Below are 13,803 nucleotides of genomic sequence, written 5' to 3'. Positions count from 1 at the left end.
TTGGCCGACGGAAAAAAAAGGGAGGAAGGGGGAAAGAGGCGCTCGTGCGCCTTCCCCTTTAAGTGGCCGAGCCGAGCGGGTTTGCGGAAGGGGCCGAGGAGGGAGCGCGAGCCGAGTGAGTGGCTGCCCGGAGCCTCGTGACCGCACCCGACCCCGCCTCGGGCCTTGCCTTTGCCCCGCCCACCCCCGGCGTTCCATTGTGTGCGCGAACTGCGTGCCGGCCCCGCCCCTTTCCCCTCCCTCCTCCCTTCCCTCCCGGCTTAGCCACGCCCCTTTTTCCTCTTGGCTCATTTCCGGCCGCGGCTGCTTGGCTTCCCTCAGAGGAATCGGGAAAGAGTGAAGAAACAACAGCCGCCATTTTGTTTGTGTGTGTGAGAGCAGAGCGCGACTGGCTGAAGGGGAGGGAAGAGAGAGAACGAGAGAGAGGAAGAGGGGGAGACAGAGCTGGGTGAGGAAGGAAGGAAAGGCAATAAGGCAGGCAGCGGCTGAGATCTCCGCGCACTGAGGGGGCTCCTCGGTTCAGGAAGAGCCGAGGCCACCAGAGAGCGTCGCTGAGCCGTCTCACTACTCCCAGAGTCGCCTCCCGGCCTGGGCTTGGGGAGGCCCGGGTGGACCCCACCCACAGTGCCGCTTCCCCGGCCGCTGAGGGAGGGCTTGAGGGCTGTTGCCTGGCTTTTCCTCCATGGCGGGCAGGAGACGGAGCCGTCCCAGCAGCAGCAGCAGCAGCGCCTGAGGCTTCGGAGGACTGTCTCCCTCCGCCGCCTCCTCGCTCTCCATTAGAGGCAGCGAGAGAGAGGGAGAGAGAGGGAAGGAGGGGGAGGGGCCGACGGAGCTGCTTCCTCCTCCTCCTGTGGGATCGATCCCTCCGCCTGACCAGCCACAGAGAGAGAGAGTGAGAGGAAGGAAGGTGGTGGTGGAGGAGGAGGAAGAAGAGCCCACCCTCTTCCGAAGCCTCCCCCCCCTTGCCATCCCTGCGCCCTCCCTCCATCGGGACAACAACCCCCTCCTCCTTGTTCCTGCACAACAAGATGTGAAGCGGAGACTCCTGGGACTTCTGCTGCTGCTTCTTCATCCTCCTTTCCTGCAGCCATTAGTAGTGACTGGCGAGGAAGGAGGACCCCCTTTCCTTTTCCCTTTTCCCTCACCACCTGGGGGCCAGATCTCGTTTGGGGGAAGCGGGGACAGAACGGTTCTCCTTGGCCCTTTTCCCCCTTCTCCTTTGCCCGCCGCCTCCTTGTGGCGATGAGGAGGAGGAGGACGACGCCGAGGAGGAAGAGGTTGATGGCGGCGAAGAGGCAGCAGGAGAAGAAGGAGGAGAACAAGAAGACATCGGCGGCGGAGGCAACGACGACGACGACCCCCCGGAGGAGGATGGCGATGAAGATGGTGGCGTTGGTGGCCGCGAGGAAACCCCAACAGCCCCTCAGCCGGATTTGAATCGGCTTGGGAACCCATCAAGCCCGCTTGTTGTTACTCTGGTCTTTTTGATCCTGGAGAAAAAGACTGCTGCTGCTGCTGCTTCTTCCACACCCTGTTTCTCATCTCTGTTTTCTCCCCTCTTAGTCGCTGCTAAGATCCCGAGGGACATTAAAAAAAGAGGAACTTTCTCCTTTTCTAATTCTTCTCGTATTTGTTGTTCACTTGATTCCGGATCCGAGGAGGTGGCTTTTGCGGCATTGGAGATCCCCGGATCCCCCGTCTTCAATTTGGGCTCTGTTTGTCTAAAAAAGAATTAAAAATGGCCGAGAATGTGGTGGAGTCGGGCCCGCCTTCAGCCAAGAGGCCTAAACTATCTTCACCGGCTCTCTCTGTCTCTGCAAGCGATGGCACAGGTCAGTGTTGGGGACAGATTCCCCTCGTTTTACCTCACTGCACTCTGGGCACATTCTCTTACCTCATGGGCCCCTTTTTTGGCCAGTCTGTTGCTCTCTTGTAGGCTTTTCTCTTGCTCTTCTATGAACCCACTTTGCTGCATTAATCGGTTTTGGGGTTTGATTGCTGATGCCTTTCATGTCTTTGAAGAGGCTGAAAGCCAGTATATACTGGCTGGTTTACCTGTTTTGCCATTTGCTCTCTTGAAACCTCTGTTACCACTGTTTCTTAGTATTTTGGACAGTGCATTGTGCTACAATATATATCAGGCATGGGCAAACATTGGCCCCTCTGGTGTTTTTGACTTCAACTGTAGGATTGTGGGAGTTGTAGTCCAAAACACCAGGAGGGCCAAAGTTTGCCCATGTCTGATATATATCATAGTGTGGGTGCATGTTCACTTTCTCATCTAACAGGGCATTTGGTGTCAGCCTGCCTTAGTCCTTAATGTTATCAACATTCTGTTTTTAACCATTGCTTGTTTCATTTCCACCTAAGGGAAATGCCTATGTAGGTGGCTAGTGTTCATACTGGCATTTTTGTTAAAGCAGTTACACCAGATTTGCATTGAAAACAACATGGATCCTCTTAAACTGCATGTTTGTTTCTTTGTGAGTCCAAAATGTCTGAAATTCCGATAGTCTTGCTACATTTTTGAGGACAAGGGCAAATCATCAAGTTATATTTCCTATATTTTAATGATAGGTTTATTGATGAGCCTGTGAGTTTAGATGGAAAGAACTTGGAATTAAGTATGGAACATAGGAGTGATAACCAAGTCTTACTGGTTGTCTTATAGGTTTAAGGAATGGTATCACTATAGAATGAAAGTGATTTTATAGAGAATCTGGGTGTTGCTTTTCAGAGGAGTGGTCAACCCATTCAATCATTTTTAGGACTTATTTTTTCAAAAGATCTGAGACTATGGCTATTTTTAATCAACCAGTCTTATTAATTGAACTTGTTGATTCTTCTGAGTGTTTGAAGGAAGGGAAAATGGCTGATCTTGTGCCAAAGCCAACAGAATATATGTTTTTTGTCTAAATTCTGCTTGGTTGGATTCACATGATTTTGAATGCTTCTTGTATTAATTGTTCAGTGCTCGGTAGTTCACTTGAACTGACATCTTTTCTTAACATCTTTTCCAGCAAGATTAGCAGTTTAGAGGTAATATTTGGTGGCTTTGGTTGAGCTGTTTTGGGGGTGCTAAATTTACCTGAAAATCAACAGGTTCCATATTACTAATGGGAAAGTAGATTTGGAAGCCGTCTTTAGAGTTGATTTCAAAGGTAAATAATAAGAAAAAACATACCGTGAAGGCAAGGCAGTACTGTGTGTTTCTCTGAATTGCAGAGTAGTATTTGGATTTACCCTGTATCACTTTCCCTTACAGTATAGATAGAAACAAAACATGTCACTGGTCTGTTCTGTGCATGCTTCCTTGGAAGCATTTCTCACTGATATTTTTGAACAGGCTGAATAAAATTCCACTTCAAGTCACTGCAAACTTATGAATGTTCACTCACACATAGGTTTTGTTGCACTCCATGAGACTTACACATCAGTAAGTATGAGCACAGCAGATGTATTCAAGTATGACACCCCCCATGATAACTTGAGGTAGCTTAGGCTCTTTTTAAGAAACAAAGTTGACATCTTCCTTTTTTATATGCATTATAGTAGTAAGTCACTGTATATTTCTATCCAGTTTCAACCACTATAAGCATATCATAGTGGTTATTTGATTTGTTATCTGCATTCTTAAGGTAATTCTTTCCTTAATGTTCTGATTTCTTTTAATTATTACACATTATAAAATAAACTGGTGTCTTATTAGACTGAATCTTGACTGAGTTACTAATTGAAAACTAAAGATGCTGAAGTATAGTTTTATTTGTTAAATATGTTTAACATCCTAGAGTATGGAACTTTGGGATTTATTTTATAATAATTGTTATCCTGGAGGCTGTATTTGTACAATCTCTTGCATTTTGAAGGCAATGGCTCTGATTTACAGTGTTCAGAACATAGCTGTACAAAGAAATGCTAACATGTGCTATCGTAGTAAGCCTCATTTCTGAAACAAACTACTAGCCTCTTCCCCATTATGCTGCGTCACAGTGCTGCATCTTGTTCTAGCTATTTAGAAGCTGTAGCTGCTTCATTTCTCATCTTGCTCTGTGCTTGCCTACAACATATTTAATTTGAAGGCATATACAGTAGAAAACCCCATGATATGTCTGCCTTAGGGTTGCCATATCTTGGGAAGAACACAACAACAGCTATAAATCATTTAAAGTAGATGCTAAATTCCATGAGGCCTATGGAAAAAGAGAAGAGAAATGTAAGGCTGTGTTGTCGAAGGCTTTCATGGCCGGGATCACAGGGTTGTTGTATGTCTTTCGGGCTGTGTGGCCATGTTCCAGAAGCATTCTCTCCTGACGTTTCGCCCACATCTATGGCAGGCATCCTCAGAGGTTGTGAGGTATGGAGAAAACTAAGCAAAGAGGTTAATATATATCTGTGGAAAGTCTAGGGTGAGAGAGGTCAGTGTGAATATGTGCCATAGCAGAGCATTTGATGAACCAGCCTGGACACAGAATACTATTTGAGAACACAAAAATGCTGGACCATTCTAACAACTATCATGTCAGACTACACAGAGAAGCCATTGAAATCCACAAGCATGTGGACAACTTCAACAGAAAGGAAGAAACCATGAAAATGAACAAAATCTGGCTACCAGTATTACAAAACTCAAAAATCAGAACAGTAAATAAAAAGCAATACTCTGAAAACAGAGGGTTTCCAGACATGAATCAACCAAGGGCAGTTAACGACTCTAAACAAAGGATGCCCCAGAGGCAGGAAGAAGACAGCAGATAAGCTTTTCAATGCTAATTTAAGTGATTAACTACACATTCACACTGACCTCTCTCACCCTAGACTTTCCACAGATATATATTAACCTCTTTGCTTAGTTTTCTCCATACCTCACAACCTCTGAGGATGCCTGCCATAGATGTGGGCGAAACGTCAGGAGAGAATGCTTCTGGAACATGGCCACACAGCCCGAAAGACAAATGTAAGGCTGTTGGTAAACTTAAAATTGTATTTAGGGTCTTTGAGTAGCACAATAATAAATATGATAATTAGCAATATATTGCATATTAAACAAACTATGATTTTACAGTAGAGTCTCACTTACCCAAGCTAAACGGACCAATAGAAGCTTGGAAAAGCAAATATCTTGGATAATAAGGACAGATTAAGGAAAAACCTATTAAACATCAAATTAGGTTATTATTTTACAAATTAAGCACCAAAACATCATGTTATAAAACAAATTTGACAGAAAAAGTAGTTCAATACACAGTAATGTTATGTTGTAATTACTGTATTTACAAATTTAGCACCAAAATATCATGATATATTGAAAACATTGACTACAAAAATGGCTTGGATAATCCAGAAGCTTGGATAAGCGAGGCTTGGATAAGTGAGACTCTACTGTAATAATGTGACTAATCGAGTTTACATCTGTATGAGCACAGTAGAAAACACTAGAGCACTCAACACAAGCTTGAGGAAAGCAGAAAAATAACAAAACTGTGGTGCTTCCATAAAATTAGTAGATTGTGCTTAAAAACTGCCATTCAGATATACATAATCTGTTTTCAGATTAATTATGCCTCCTTTAAAAAGGCAGAAGTTGGTGGTCTAATGTTGTTAATGATGTTTTGGACTACAACTCCCATAAATGCCAAACAGTATGGCCAGTGGTTAGTGTAAGAAATAAAATCTGAAACATCTGGACGGCATCAAATTGCCTATTTCTGAAAAATGGGGAAGGGTGCTCAGGATGTATACAGCCCTCATCATCCCTAAGCACAAGCAGTATAGCTTCTGGCTGAGGAATGTTGGGAGTTACACTCTAATGACATCAGGTGGGCTGAATGTTGCCCAGCCTGGCATATGTGAACATGCAAGTTTACAGTTTATTGTATTTCCACAATTAAGATATATTTAGAATTATTTAAGTAAAAAACTAGACTCTTATCCAGATACATGAAACTATTAGTATATATTTCAGTCAATGAGAAGCAAAGTAGATAAGAGACATACATTGCATTGAAAATCTATTTCTGATGGTAGGAGTGTGATTAATTCTCAGTCTGATGCTATTACGCTAACACGTTACTTCTCTTCCAGAAACAAATTGTTTCTGTTAATTTGTTTCTGTTTTTTTTATTACAGAATGCTTTCTAAGTGTATCATTCACTTAGAACCTCTTTGGGATGACACACAGATTTGGTTTCTATAGTTCAAAAACTAAAAAGTTGTGTGAGGCATGTTTGAAGTCTTATAGAAGCCCCATAGGGCTTATAGAAGCCCCATATTCTGTCCTCTTTCCCTCCCCAGATGCATTTTTAAAGTTCTTTTTAGTATCAAATGAGTTTATAGCACATAGAAAGAACTCATGTTTGAAAACAGTCAAACCTAAGATTCATTTAGATACAAGTTGTTTGACTGTTTGGATCTTAAGTGGTGGTTCTGATTAGTTATAATGTATGCTTGATCAATTACAATACATTGCCTGTGCTTATTTATATAGAACAGATTAGAACTACCATTTTGATCTTGAAAGTATCTACTTTCTATCTGTTGATACTAGCTAATGAAAGTAAAACATACTTCCTCAGTACCATATTAACTGATAACAGAATAACATCTTGAACAGAACGTAGTCCAGTGACTATTAAACATTGTCACCTGTTTTCTCCTATATGATTTTTAATATATTGGCTTTTTGAAGAAACTAGTGAACCTTTGAAAGCTTACATGATGCATTTTATGCTTTGGAATTGACTGAAGATATAAATAGTTTGTGTATTTTGTATTTTGTCATATTTTACTGCATGGCCAGTACAGCTACTACTCTGTATGCTCCATTCGGAACAATTGAATTACTATGATATGCTTTATTCAATACTTATTGCTCTCCATGAGTGTTCAATTATCTGTTATCAATATCAAGTCGATCAAATCAATCATACAGCTTACCTGTTTGTCTTTGAAATTGCTATAAAGCAAATATTTTTCTTTTAAGATTTATATATTTGCTTTTGCAGGCTGACTTTTCTAGGAGTTTGCAGATGAGGATATAAGGATATATTTGTTTTTTATGAGAAATGAGCATGTGGAGGGGGAAAACATCTGATAGACAAGCAGTTAATGCATGAATCAATGCTCTAGCACAGTATAAGCCAATCAACATAACTATAGTCCATATAGTAAGTTTGAATAGGAATGATCTTTTACCTCCCCTTTCTCTCCGCTTGTTGCCAGTGTTCATGGTTCCAGCACTGTGGAGGAGGCCTATTCCAGTTTTCATCCTTGTGCCTCCATAACCACACAGCAAGAACAATAGCTTTCATTTTGTCTTTCACTTAGGAAAACTGGGATTTTGTAACACTTTTCCAGATCAGGTAGTTGAACATAGGAACAGTTTCTATAGGTGGATATCATGGATCTGGGAATCCAGATGACATGTTGGCAGAGAAGACTGTGATTGTCCCTTGGCTCTTGAAGTAGAAGTTGAGAGAGTGTAGAGCGAGCTTTAGACTGGCTACAAATAGAATAGCCTCTCTAGTTTTAGTGCTGTGAGATTTAAGAGTACACACTGATGAAAACTGTTCACATCTTCCCTGAGCAAATTTGACTTACCCAGTTGAATAGTATATAAGATTGTTTTTCTTTTAGACAATATTTTCAATAGGTCAAAGCAGGTTAAACATGTAATAAATTTAAGCTTTAGGCTTTAAGTATTGTAGTAAAGAGACATTGCAGCAAAAGTTCAGTTTTCTAATGTCTGTAGATTAGTGTTTAACTTCTCATGGGGGAAAGGATTAAAAGTACTCATTGAGAATTCATCTGTTTTTTTAGATTATAGTTGGAGTACATCAGAAAAACTTTTCTGCCTTGCCTACTAAAGCCCACTTTGGTTTTTTGTCTTGAGATATCTACCATTAGATTATTAAATATTGATATTGTCAGGGTTTTCTACCATCCATAGTCTCCTCTCTTTATTTTCGTATTTCCAAACTGAGTTTTAAAAACATTTTTGATATTTCTGGCATTATTTGAAGGTATATCTCAATTACCTAAAACAAACAAATTAAATCTTTGTGAGTAGTTCTGTATTCACCATTCTTTGCTTTCTTCTAATTAAGGAAGCTGAAAAATAAAGGTTAGTGGTGTTTAAGAGTAGCTCTCAAGAGCCATATGTGTGTGTTTGAAAATACTGGGATTTCAGCAAACTTACCCTTGTTCAATAATATGCAAAGATGTTGGGAGTTGAGTGGGTCTGGCTTTATGAACTGGATGATTGTGCAAATTGGTGGAGAAAGTGATTTTTGCTGATTCCTCCCCAGTTTCAGTTTCTTCCCATCTGTTATTCTGGATTTTTGACAGGTCTTCCAGAGCAGTGTGTAGGATGATGATGGAGGGAGATGCTGGAAATTTATGCTCTCTCACTTTTCTCCCTGTTGGGAAACACTGCTAGATCCACATTCTTTTGTTAACAGAATAAGCCCTTCCTTCACTGAAAGTCAGCTTTACATCTTATCCCACTTCTGTAAAGCTATAATAGTACATATGGAAGTAAGTTCAGTTTGAAGCAGAAGGGTCTTACCTCCAAGTAAACATGAAGAAATGTGTTTTGAGCAATAGTATATTAGATTGTACAGCCACGAAAGAAGACATTGAATTGGTTGAGGTACTGAACTAAAAGAGAAGTATAAAAGTTTAGGTACCTGTTTACAAGTCGTTGAAAAGGCATTAAACCCTTCAGACAATTACATGAACAAAACATAAGCTAAGACCATTAGAGATAGTTTCAAACTATCAGCAGATAACTTGAAAAAATAAGTTCAATTAACTTTATTTGAAAATATTTTAATATTTGGACTATAGATGTGCAATTCAGTTGCACAAAAAGTATTTCTTTCAGAAAATACAGTATTACAATCAGAAATTTTCTAGAAGTATGAAGTGTTCAGATTTTTTGATCTATAAAATTAAGTTGGTACTTCTTAGTTGCAAAACTTTCTATCTGTTGTTTAAGTTTACTGATCTCCTCTGAAATATTTTTTATGTTTGAAGATAAATTTGTTGGGTCACATACTCAGTTCTTAGAAAATTACCTCAGTGGATCAAAACTATAGGAATAATTTGGAATAATTTCGAAGTGTTGTATTCCTTTAATGCTGAAAGATTTGATTTGCAAAGGGAGAGCAACATTGGTTGATGGCAGAAAAGGATAGTTGTGCAATTGAAAGATTACATCTGTAATCCAAGTGTGGGACTGCATCATTGCATCCTGTTGGAAATATAAAATGATACTCTATATCAGGGGTCCTCAAACTTTTAAAGCAAAGGGCCGGTCTACAATCCTTCAGACTATGGAGGGGCCGAATTATCATTTGAAAAAAAATACAAATTCCTATGCACACTGCACATGCCTTATTTGTAGTGCAAAACAACAACAACAACAACAATGAAAGAACAATACAATATTTAAAAATGAAAACAATCTTAACCAACATAAACCTATCAGGATTTCAATGGAAAGTGTGGGCCTGCTACTGGCCAATGAGATAGTCAAGTTAAGTAGGATTGTTGTTGTTGTTGTCTGCCTTCAAGTCATTTCAGACTTTGGGCGAGCCTAAGTCTAAAATTATTTATTTATACATTTACTACATTTATTTATTACATTTATATCCTGCTCTTCTCACCCTGAAGGGGACTCAGAGCAGCTGTATGTACATACAATATATTATATTATTAGCATAGCAAAATATTAGCATTATACATTACTGTATTGAACTATACCACTATACTGTAATACTATATGTAATATATAACATATAATTAATATTACATGGTATTATTATTAGTATTATATTGTATAACATTATAATATTTTATCAATGTTATATGTATATACAATATATTATATTATTAAAACTGATATAAAAATATATTATAAAACTGAGGGCGGGGGCCAGGTAAATGACCTTGGAGGGCCGCATCCGGCCCCCGGGCCTTAGTTTGGGGACCCCTGCTCTATATCTATTCATCTTGTTACCCCATCTGGTAGAAGGGAGCAGATTGGGAAGATCTTGAATGCCTACCATGGAGTTGCATCTCTTGGCTTAGAAACAAAGTGTAGGCATACGTAGGATGGCAAAGTGAGATGAATTGTGGCACAGATTTGTGGGCTAGAGACCACCATGTGGAATTCATGGCACTATCTTCAGTTGGCAGATGTGTATGTTCATGTTAACAATGATTATAAGCATGAGATGTGGTTCTTGCAGCCTTCTATTATGTGTTTGCATTTAGATTGAAACATTGGAATCACCAAAATACTGTATTTGAAGAAAAATGTAAGAGTAATTCTTGTTATGCTTGAATCAGTTCATGGATTTTAAAATCTTGATTCCATACAGAATATGAAAATAAATGTTCAATTTTGTCATGAAAGTTTCTGTGAGTGTTGATTTTGGAATGATTTTTCAGTTCATTTTTATAAAACATGTTCTGGTACATTTTGTGATTTTAAAACTCATTGTTTTGTATTATATTAACTGAACATAGTGATGGATTAATTTCAAATAAGTTTTTGATATGTTTAAAATGAGAGATCAGATTTAAATTTATTATCATTTAAAAAAGATTGTATGAGAATCCAAACAGATGCACCAAATACCAGAAACTAAATGATAGTTCTAAAAGGATTCAATGTTTAAAACTACCATAGTACTACAGATAACAGCATATCTTCAAGAGTAGCTATAGTAATCTAAAATGTATAATAATGTATTATTTCCTATATACTCAAAATGCTGTGGGAGAGAAAACCTCAGTGGTGTTGTGGTAGTTTGAAAAGGAAGTGGACTCAATGCATTGTGTTATAAATTAGAAGTGAACAATCTTTTTTTTGGAGGGGGAGGTGTGTCACAGCAAAATGAATCAAAATGTTGGTCCAACCAAAATACTTTACAAGTCCTGTGCCACCACAGCTATAGATGTATGGGGTTACTGGTTCATTGTGTTGTGATTTTGCTGGGATGGACCTGAAGATGATTATTTTTAGCTTTAGCTCTTCCTCACTTGGTGAAGACAAATGAAAACCATTTGCACTGTAGGGAGGCCTTTGTTCATGTTGGAAGAAGTACAACACAGAGACACTGCTGCTTGTATTGTGCTCAGAAGGGCTTACACTTTGGTAAAGAACTCCTTCCCTCTCAGGCATGTTGGGTCACAGTTCATAATTTTGTGGGAGCCATTTCTATCTTTCTAGCAGGTGCTCCAGCTGCTTCACAGTGAACTGCTTTTCTCAAAAAGAAATAGGGGGAGGTCTCACAAGGATCATAAATTCCTATCTGAAATCCATATTGCTTGCATAGTAGACTAGGAGAAGGGGAAAGGAATGCAAGAAGTAAGACTGATTGCTCGTTCTGTTTGCTTGCAATCCATTGGGCTTGCACTACAGATAGGTTGTAGCTTTTGTGCTTTCTGGTGATAAGTTATTTTTGTAGATTTTGTGATTTAATTTTTTAAAGGCTTATTAACAGACTAAATATAGTATGTTTTTTTCTCTCTGGAGTTGAAAGGGTAATATACCTGAATTTTCTATTGTATACATGGTAGATGTTTGGTATTGAGATGTCTGTGTGTGTTTTCAATAGAATGTGAATGGGAAGCAATTCATATATTTACCTCAGACAGTAGTTTGCATGCACTCTTTAGAACCCAAAACAGTTGGAGAAATCTTACCTGTTATCTGCTGCAGAATCAGATTTGGATCTATCTGGTATCAGGAGTGCAATTGTTTTGATCTTACAAAAGTGCAGTACAAGATTAGGACTAGCAGTCCAGTCCCCTGCATACTTGTCAGAAATGAAATTGGATGGAGATAAAATTATATGTAAATGTACATTGGATTACAGCTAAGAGTTAAATGGGGAGAAAATCCAGTAAACATAGTGAGACTTAAATGCTCTCCAAATGCTTGCTCCTTTATCATGTTTATAATAAATATTCCAGAATTATTAAAAAATTAAAGATCCCTGGGTACAAATATTTTTCATAATAGAAATATAGGGTGCAGTTTTACTTAGTCATTTTTGTGCCATTAAATATCTTGAAATCCTCATGATTTCTGCTGATTTATTCTCTCAGTTTGTAAGGTGTAAAAGAGAGAACTCCTTACACTGAATTAGTTCTAGCCTATATGCTTCTGAAATGTGACTACTGTGTTAATTTTTCGCTACTGCAGTACTTATTGCGTTGTAACTGTATGGTTAAAGCTCGTATTTCTTACTTTAGAATGCAAGAGTGTGCTGGTTCCCATTGGTGGTAAGAATACAGTGGTGAAGCACTGAAATGAATATGGAGTTTCTGGCTGTCCAGATACCAATGTACAAAATGACCAGTACTTTGCATTTTGCTAGATTTGGTGGCTTTCCTTTATGTTTTCTTTTTAAACCACTTTTACAACTATTGCTTTAAAAACTGCTTCTGAAGTTAAAGTAATCCATGGTTTCGTAGAGGAAATCTGCTAAATGGGGGAACAGTTGAAAAAACCAATGCAGTTGTGTTTCTTTTAGGATTTTTACCTGGTCAGTATCTCTGTAATGAACACTGTGCAGTTAGAAATACATAATTCTGCTCATCTATGTGTGCAGGTTTCTTTTACTTGTTAGCTAAATACATGAAGTAATGAGGTAGAATTTAATTTTTTAATGCTGATAGGTATGAGATGTTTTGTTTGTTTTTTGTCCCAGGATCTTTGCTTCTTGGATCAATGGATTCTAAATCTACTTTATGTTAGGACTATGAATAAAATGGCTAAGAAGTTGTTGAAATGCCTAGAATTTGTAAACTATTTTTACAATAATTTCTAAGCATACCTATAATTTAATGTTGGTAAGGAACTTAAAAATATTGCAGAACACAGAACATAGTATTCGATTCCTCCCCCCTTCCCCCCCTTCAGTTCTTTATAACTTTACTGTTTTATCTGATACAATAAATGTTGATACTCAGAGGTTACTACAGACTTTTCATACTTAATAATAAAGATCAGAACCTTTGTAACTGTAATGGGCAGCTGCAATGTGTTATAAGAGTGTATTAACAAGCTTAGTGAATAAAACACACTGTGGGTTAGCTTCTCACTGCTGGTGTAAGTAGCTGGTGTATGTAGTTGGTGGTATTGACTGCTAGTCACTGGTGTTGGCTGTTAGCTACTGGTATAGCCACAAGTTGCTACTGCTGGAGGTGGAAGCTGAAGAAGAAAGCTTCTGAAAAAGCCAGGAGTGTTCGTCTCACCGGACCAGTTAAAGGCATTGTGGAATTCGTAAGGAAAGAAGTTGAACTGTTTATGTTTTTCCTTCCTTCATATTATCAAGAAGAAGTCTTCTCAAGGAGAGAATGTTTGTTTGCTTTTTCATTGTAGTGAGCATAACTGCTGTGAACTGTGTTATATATTTTTGTTATTTATTTATTTACTGTATTTATATACCACTTTTCTCACCCCTGGGGGGACTCAGAGTGGTTTACAACATACTAATGGCAAAATTCAATGCCAAACATACATGTAAAAACCAAATTATAATATCTAAACAATAACATATAACTATGAGTTCGGGGCCCCTGGTGGCACAGTGTTTTAAAGCGCTGAGTTGCTGAACTTGTGGACCAAAAGGTTCCAGGTTCAAATGTTTTATATTTTATACTGTGTTTAATTGGTTGTATTTTTTATATGTTGTTGTTTTTAATGATGTATCGGCATTGAATTGTTGCCAATTGTACGCCGCCCTGAGTCCCTCCGGGTGAGAAGGGCGGGATAGAAATATTTGA

General features: G+C 38.8%; 1 protein-coding gene across 2 annotated transcripts in view; it reads left to right on the top strand.

The window, feature by feature from the left end:
- The first annotated feature begins 293 nt into the window (after positions 1-293).
- Positions 294-13,803, top strand: part of ep300 (E1A binding protein p300) — an 84,728-nt gene continuing 71,218 nt past the window's right edge. For both annotated transcript variants that reach the window (XM_008110739.3, XM_062982891.1), the window contains exon 1: positions 294-1,832. In XM_008110739.3, the coding sequence (XP_008108946.2) occupies positions 1,739-1,832 (94 nt within the window). In that variant the 5' untranslated portion in view covers positions 294-1,738. The remainder of the gene's footprint in view (positions 1,833-13,803) is intronic.

The sequence above is a fragment of the Anolis carolinensis genome, chromosome 5 (genome assembly GCF_035594765.1).
Source record: "Anolis carolinensis isolate JA03-04 chromosome 5, rAnoCar3.1.pri, whole genome shotgun sequence".
Lineage (NCBI taxonomy): Eukaryota > Metazoa > Chordata > Lepidosauria > Squamata > Dactyloidae > Anolis > Anolis carolinensis.
This window is presented reverse-complemented; position numbering and strand designations above follow the sequence as displayed.